The sequence below is a fragment of the Rosa rugosa genome, chromosome 2 (genome assembly GCF_958449725.1).
Source record: "Rosa rugosa chromosome 2, drRosRugo1.1, whole genome shotgun sequence".
Classification (NCBI taxonomy): Eukaryota; Viridiplantae; Streptophyta; class Magnoliopsida; order Rosales; family Rosaceae; genus Rosa; species Rosa rugosa.
In genome coordinates, this window is record NC_084821.1 from 32,809,747 (window position 1) to 32,817,911 (window position 8,165).

The 8,165-nt window shown below is 38.0% G+C and overlaps 1 protein-coding gene across 1 annotated transcript; it reads left to right on the plus strand.

Moving 5' to 3' along the window:
- The first annotated feature begins 1,337 nt into the window (after positions 1-1,337).
- LOC133730647 (putative F-box protein At1g65770) lies at positions 1,338-2,570 on the plus strand. Its single transcript, XM_062158199.1, has one exon. It carries the CDS (start codon positions 1,338-1,340, stop codon positions 2,568-2,570), a length of 1,233 nt encoding a protein of 410 aa, XP_062014183.1.
- The last annotated feature ends 5,595 nt before the right edge of the window (positions 2,571-8,165 follow it).

The window sequence follows — 8,165 nt, forward strand, 5'->3', positions numbered from 1 at the left end:
AGTTACAACTAGTAAACAAACCCGTGTGATGCTGCAGGATAATACTAACTAAGCTATGCGAAATTAAGTTCATTGAAATTGTTTATGAGTCAACTTACATTGTATCAGCATGTACACCACAACATGTACACCACTATCGCATCAAAAAATAGTTGATGTGATTGCCATGTAAGAAAAAAAAAATATTCCTATGGCTTTGATCATAGGACTTCCATTTATATAGTTCAAAAGTGTACAAAACTACAAACCATTGTTTCATTAAAAAGATTGTTGGTATCATTTCAGCACATGAGATTGTCATGTAGGAAGCAAAAAATTATCTTCATGGTTTGCTTGGTCTTTTATTTACATTGCTGAAAAGATTGTCCTTGAATTTTTAATCTGCTTGCCATGGGACTGATGTGGTTTTTATGCGCCTTTGTCATCGTTGTGTGAGCTGGTATTTGAAAGCACTGAATACATAATATCGAATAAAATGTATATATGATTCCGATGTTTACCTTGAGCTACGTTGATGCATATGATTGTCCAACTTATCATCAAATTAAATCCTTTGTCATCGTTCTGCACACATATACAACCAAATCTTATATTCCCAGAAAGCAAAACCCAGAAATTATTCAAGAACCAAACACAATATTCATACTTTGATGCATCAAAAGAACTAAACCAGTTCAGGGTTGATTTTGGGCGGTCCAGTTCTTCATTCTCTGCTAGCGAGAATCCTATTCATGGTGTGAATGCCTGCACACAGAGAAAAACTAAGCATTTAGGATTCTAGTGAAAAGACAAGTTCGTCGTTGATTAACATATATTGTCCAAAACATTTTTCCTTTGACCATTTCTTCCAATTTTAGTGCAAATGGGCCAACATCAAATGCATTATTTTGTTATTTTATATTTTATTATTTAGATATTTTTAGGGTATCATTTTACATTTAATTTAGAATTTACATTTAATTAGCTTTCCATTCTAGCTTAAGTCTACTTATTCTCCAAGTATTGTAAACCCTATAAATATGGGTAATGTAATTGTTGTTAGATAGCTTATAGTTTATGAATAATATCAGTTTATTTGTGGCATGGATTTGCCATACTCTATGAGTTTGCTACTCCTTATTTCTAGCGTCTGTTGAGTGACTGTTGGAGGTCTGTGTTCGATACCTTTTCCCCATCATCACATCTCCTTCTCCTTGTGGGATTAAGATTCGCGATCTTCCTTCTCCTAATCCTACGAGGAGAGAGACAGATTTCCTTATTGTTATGTCTGTTTGTATATATAGCTCAGTTGCTTGTTCATCTTTTCAGGTCATACCTTGATAGGAAAATAAGGAGGAATGAACAAGTGTCCTCGTAGAGTGACTAGTTTAGATTCAGAATGGGCATTAAGTCTCAATGTGGATGTTGCCTTTGTTATTCTTGATAAGTTATTGGAACCCATCGACCATGTTCATTTTGCTGCCATTTGCAAACTTTGGCATTCTTTTGCAAAACACTACAATCATACAACACGTCGATGGCCTAAGCTACTTCCTCCCATGCTCATCCTGCCCGGCGATCAAGACCTAATTTATAGCTTATCTGAAGGAAAAGTCTACCACAAGATTAACCTAGCAAGGCCTCGTTTTAATTATCACTCTGCTCGCAGATACTATGCCTGTGGCAACGGTTGGCTCGCTACAATGCATTATTATGGTCTAGATTCTAATATACAACTCCTGAACCCTTTCACAAGAGCTACCCATGTCTTGGGATGCAGGGGATGGAGATTCGGCAGGAGCACCAAGCTGGAGCAGGGCCGTATGAGCTTCAAGCGGGAGCAGGCCCCGAAGCTCATCTTGTTCGGGGATCCTTCCGTTAACGGGGACAACAGTTTTATGGTTGTAGCATTTTACACTACTGATTCCACTCTCGGTTTCATTAGAGGAGGGCAATCGTTTTGGAGTTCCATAGAAACAATGGAACAATATGCCATTACTGATGCTATTTTCTACAAAGGTCAGGTATACGCAGTTGACAAGAATCTTGGAAGAATCGTGTCTTTTGATGTTAAAACCTGCACTTCTGGTAATTCGCTAAAGGCAAAGATACTCAATACTACTTATATGCGCTCAAGTTCTCAATCATATCTTGTGGAATCAACTAAAGGAGAGCTTTTGCACGTTCGAAGATTTTTGAAAGTACAAAGAGAATGGGGTCAGTTGACAATGCCTGTGACTTTCACTTTCAAGGTTTACAAGTTGGTGTTTGATGACAATGGATATGTTGTGCAGCAGGTTGAGTTAAAAACCCTTGGAGATGAGACTCTGTTTGTTGGTGACAATCAGTCAATGTCTGTTTTGGCCTCAAGCTTCTCTTGGTGCAGACCAAACTCCATATATTACACAAGTGATTCGATAACTGTGGAAGATGATTATAGAAATTTTAATAGTTGTCAATGTGATGTGGGGATTTTCAATTTAGAGGAGGGAACCACTACTCCTCTACAATGTTACCCTCAGCATTCTTCGGAAGAGTACAGATTAGAACCTGCAATTTGGATTCTGCCACCAATTAATGGTCTCTGCTAGCTCCCTCTCCCCCTCGCTATTTGATATTGTTACAAGAATATGGCATGCAACTCTGTGGCACCAATCATGTTGAGTGTACTTGGGGGTATGAGTTCCTGACCTAAGTTTATTTCAGATGTTCCGGTGCTTTCTTTTAAGGTTTGTATTTCTTAGAGGTAAGGCTGTATGTCCCCCTCTTTGTTTGTATTCTGCATTCATTATTAATAAATTAAGGGCCGGGGAGAGTTCTTCCTAGGGATGGTCCCTTCTTCAGTCCTGAAGCGAATTTGCCTTTTGGGTTCACTCTGCCTTAATCCTCCTTCTAATTTATATAAAGTATCTGTTATCCTGGTATTTGACTTGATCATTGTTATTCTTCAATATTATTGCCTTGCATCTGTTATTGCTTTGTAGAAAATGCAACCAAACTTGGTGTCACCTTCCTTTATAGTGCATGCATGTGTACCTTGTTATTGTCTCAGTTGGCCTGTAACTTATGGTTCTTTTGACAATAGAATATTTTCTTTCAGAGATTATGATGGCCGGGTGTGTAATATTTTCTTTGTTCTTGTGTAATTTCAGTTGTTGGATCATTGGTACCTGTCTAATTCTTCGTTTTCTTATTTGTTGATATGTTTGCTCGTGAAGTTTTGAATAGTGACCAACCTGTAACGCCTATGTTTTCCTTGTCTTCCCACTGTTCCTTCTCGTGTTCTTGTGAAGTTCTTCTGCTTTCAGGACATATAACAAAGAAGATGTTAGGTTTTCTGGCTATCTTTACGGCTTTTCAGTATTACGAGAAGTGAGTACAGATGTGATCTTAGAATTATTAGTGTTTTGTACTTCTGTGCCTTGGGAACTTTCATTTGATTTTGGAACATATTTTAGTTCTTATTTCTTAACTGATGGCTTTGTGCTCCATGTTTTCATATGATTCTTGTAGCTGTGATTTTTTTTTTAATATCAATATTAATTCAATATTATATTGCAATGATTCATTATTGTATTGAAACTATTTATATTCCACACTGGCAAATACTTTTGTGTGTGAGAAAATGATAACTTGACTCTTCAATATTTGGTTTAGCCCAACCACTATCCTCCTACTTTCACAGCCTAGCTAGGCCTCTGGATTTCTATGATATCTTTGCAGTATTCAACTAGGAAACCTACTTGCATATGGAGTTTTACTCATACTAGGAGAGCCTTGGAACGTTCATGAAGTATCTAGAAGTCTCAAGAAGATCATATGCCGTGAACATGGAAGAGAAAGCAACAAGGAATTCGGATTTCAAAGCAATGTGGAGTTTGGATTTCTAGTTGAGTATGGATTGGAATTGCCGTGAGATTCTTGAAGGTTCTAGGGAGTTCTTGACGTTTCATTCTTCAACAAGGCGTGGAAGACATGTGAAAGGCATGTGATGTGAAGGAAAACCGAGTTGGACTTAAGTTGTGCTTTTAAAGTCAAATCCATTTCAGATTCGGATTACTGCCTGTGCAGATCAGTCAACTTCAACGGAGTGCCATAAATCTCTCAGAGCTCAGAAAATTATGATCTTTATATGGTTGGACATCTACAGATGTCTAGTTTCCAGAAATTTTTACAGCTCGTCGATATCTATTTTCTAGAAGAAGTTATGGCTGTTTTAGTGTACTGAGGTCAAGTCTGCCGGAAATCTGTTTTGTGCCAAAGAAGTTCTAAATCAACACAACTTTGGAGAAACCAAGTAGAAACGAATTGGGAGTGCTTTGGACGTCCTCCTATATATACCTTGTGTATATGACGTTCAGGGGTTACACACAAATTATTCTCCACAATTTCGTTTCTCACCGGTTTGCTCTTGAGTTTCAGGTTTTCGCATCTTGGAAGTTCTAGCCGTGCCATCCTCCATCCTTTTCCGTGATCTTCATCTTGTGCCGCCGACTTGGATCTGCGTTGGACCTTGGGACGTGTCTAAGGGTTGTTCATACCATCTTCACCTATGTTTTCTTCTCGGTTTTGTGACTTGTTAGATAGAATTTCTGTTTTGATTTTCTTTGTGTAAAAACCGAAACCATGAGTTAACTTTCTGATTTTCAAATTCAATTTTGATATGATTTTCAATGTTTGATTTGTTTGTGTGTTCTTGAGTCTTGTTAGTTGTCAACTTAATGGAATAATAATCTGATTTTGTGGTAAACGCATGTAACTATTGTCTTAATGGCCAATAAATGAATACTTGCATGTTATGAGCCAGTAATTAGGTTTGATGCTTTGTGAAACCTAATTCGAATAAGTAGTAAAGGCTTGCTTTGAGTCGAAATCAGATTATGCATGTAATGATAAGTTTTGACACGCTTGGATTTTCATGTTTATCAATTCTTTCTTGAACTTAATGATTTGAAAACGGATTTTCAACGCAGTTGCTTTGATTGTGTGATGTCGACTTTTCAAAATAAATTGTCTTGGTGCGTTGCTAATTCAATAGGCTTAAGAAAGAAAGTTAAAAGGGACATTGGTTGCTTTGATCTTTGTGTCTTGGTTGATATTATTTCATGATAACTAATAAAGATTAAGGGATGCATGAATGAATTGTTCTTGATTGTTCTTGACGAATTGTTTTCGAAAATCCTTCTTTTCCCACCTTTGTAAATAAAACGATTTTCATTCTTTTAATGATTTCTGAAAATTTATAGTTTAAATCTTTAAAACCCCCCCTTGTTTCGTTTGTTTTGTGTTCTTGTATATTTGTAAATAAATAAAATTAACTTAGAGTTTTTAGGTAGCATGTTCATGTAAATAACAAAATAAATAAAATAAAAAAATATTTTTAAAAATTCGTGAATAGTGTATCCGTGAATAGTAAATATGTGTTAGTGTTTTCTAGGAATTAATTTAGTGATTTTTAGGAGTTTGATTTGTGTTTTTTAGGTGCTCCTAAATTTTAGGGATTCTTTGGTGTTTTTTAGGAAAAGTAGTTAGAGTTAGTTTTGACTTAGGATTTCTTGTTTGACTTGGTCAATAATTTGTTTTCTTGTAGATTAAGTAATTCTAATTAGTATATAACTAGTAATCCTTGTTGTATATGGTTTTCTAATGTGATATGGATTTGTAAATTGTGTATAAATAGGAGTAGGATTTCCAAAACCTTTTCTAACTTGTTTTCTCTCTAATTTTGTCCTTGTCTATATATACTTGTGTATTCCGTTAGTTTCTCATACCTTGCTCTCTAATTCGTGTGATACATGTATGTGTGCTCTCTAACTTTTGATTGTTCTAATTTTATGCATGTTCATATGTGTTTAACTTCTAACTTTTTTCGGTAAATGTTGTTCTTTGATTTCGTAATTTGTATATTCTATTCTTTAATTTGTTTCTCACATGTTAGCACCCTCAATCCCCTGTTTAGAACGATCCCTGCTTATCCTATACTAACGCTCGACTTTTTCAGGGTTTAAATTGGCAAATGCTTTTGCACGTGTCAGTTAATGGATACTTTGTCTGAGATGTTTGAGAAACCAAGCGCTGTTGAGCAAGTACACTTATTGAGAAAGTTATTTTCAATGAAGATGAGCAAAGGTGGTTCTGTGCGAAAACAACAAGCAGCGGTTTGCGATATTGTCGAACAATTGGCCACGGTAGATATCATAATTGGAGAGTACCTCAAGGTATTGGTACTATTGACCTCCATGCCAGATACTTGGGATGTTACCGTCAACTCTATTTGCAGTTCAGCTGGAAAAAATAAGTTGGTCTACAACGAAGTTCGGGATACCCTTTTGAGTGAGGAATCTAGGAGAAAGAAAAATTAAGAAGAGACATCTACAAATACATCTGCTTTGGTTGTAAGGGGGAGATCTAATGTGAAAGAGGGTTTGAGTCGTGGTAGATCAAAGTCGAGAAATTTTAGAGATCAAGATAGAGACAAAGATAAGGAGTGCTATTACTGTCATGATTTTGGGCATATCAAATATAATTGTCCAAAATTGAAGTCAAAGAGAGCTACTACTGCAACGGTGGCGAGTGAAGATGATGGGGAATTTTATGGAGATGCACTCATGGTCACATCATGTTTAGGAAAGCCACAAGATGAGTGGATTTTGGATACAAGTTGTTCTGAACACATGTGTCCCAATAGGGATTGGTTTTCTTCCTACAAGTATGTGAAGGAAGGTCTAGTAAAGTCGGTGGGTGCACATACCTACAAAGTTGCTGGTGTTGGAACAATCAAATTGAAGGTACATGATGGATCGGTGAGGACTTTAGAGAATGTTCGCCATGTTCCTAAGTTGGATAGGAATTTGATATCTCTTGGCACTTTGGATTCAGAAGGCCACAAGATTGTGGGTCATGATGGAAATATGAAGGTTTTGAAGGGAGCACTCGTAGTGATGAAGAGTAAGAAGGTAAATGGTCTCTATCGTTTGGAAGGGAGCTTTGTTCAAGGTGGAACAGTTGATTCTATTGAAAGTTTTGTTCAAGGTGGAAAGATTGGCAATCTTGGTTCCTATAGGCATTCGGGGAAGATGAGCAATAGTAAATGTGGAGGAACGAAATTTACTTCTAAGAAGGTAAAATTTCAAGAGCAACCAACATTGCAGCAGTCCTTAAAGGGAGGCAGACCCATAAGGATCCCAACACAAGTTTGTGGTGGAGATATGCTAGCTCATGCATATTCCACAATTAAGGTGTCACCTACTTTGGAGAGTAGATTTAGTAAGGACAATGAGAAGCAAACTTGGTGTTATGAGAATGATGCGTCAAGAGAAGGTACCATTTATGGTGGAGATTTTGTTCAAGGGGATGTTGCTCGAAGTGAGTTGTGCAAACCATTAAAGTTCGTGGACATGCAGAACGCGGAAATCAGAGTTTGTATGAAGAAGTTATGGCTTTCGGAAGAATTTTCCATTTTGGTATAAATAGGAATTTTCCGAAATTATTTTCATAATTTCCAAGTTTCCATTTTGGGAAACTCTCCTTTCTCTCCGTTCTCTCTCTTCAGCCTCCGCGCGACCCGACCCAAACCCGGTGACCCAACCCGAGTTTTCCGTCCGTTCCTGACGTCCGCCGGCGACGAGATTAACGCAGACATGGTCGCCGTCGTCTCGCCGTCCTCCCTCTGGTGCTTGACGGCGACGGAGACCATCGGAAGGTGGAGATCGGAGGAGCTACAGTGGACGTTGTCGGATCCTGCCGGATTTTCTCTGTTTCCGGTGACTCCTCGGTCGATCCTTTGTGGTTTCGGAATCTCCTCCTCCTTCTGATCATCCTCATACCCGCCTTGAGGGACGATTTTGCATGTGGAGTGGAAGATCAAGGGTTGAAGATCAGTGGTGCACAATGAATCTGGAGCTTGATCAAACGGCAGCGATTCGCCGATCTTGCAAGCTTGATCTAGGACGATCTAGGCCGAACCAGACTTAGCTCCAAGTATGAAAGTTTCTCTACTCTTCGTGATGAACATTTTTGGATGGCTTGATTGTTGTGGTTTTGAGTTTTGGCCAGTGGTGGTTGTGGTGGTTGCACCGCCGACTGTGGCGGCGTTTTGGCAGCCTTCCAGCCATGTAAGGGATAGTTTCTGGTATTGTATATCATCTACTCGTCGATACGAGCGTTTTGATATATAATATGCAATT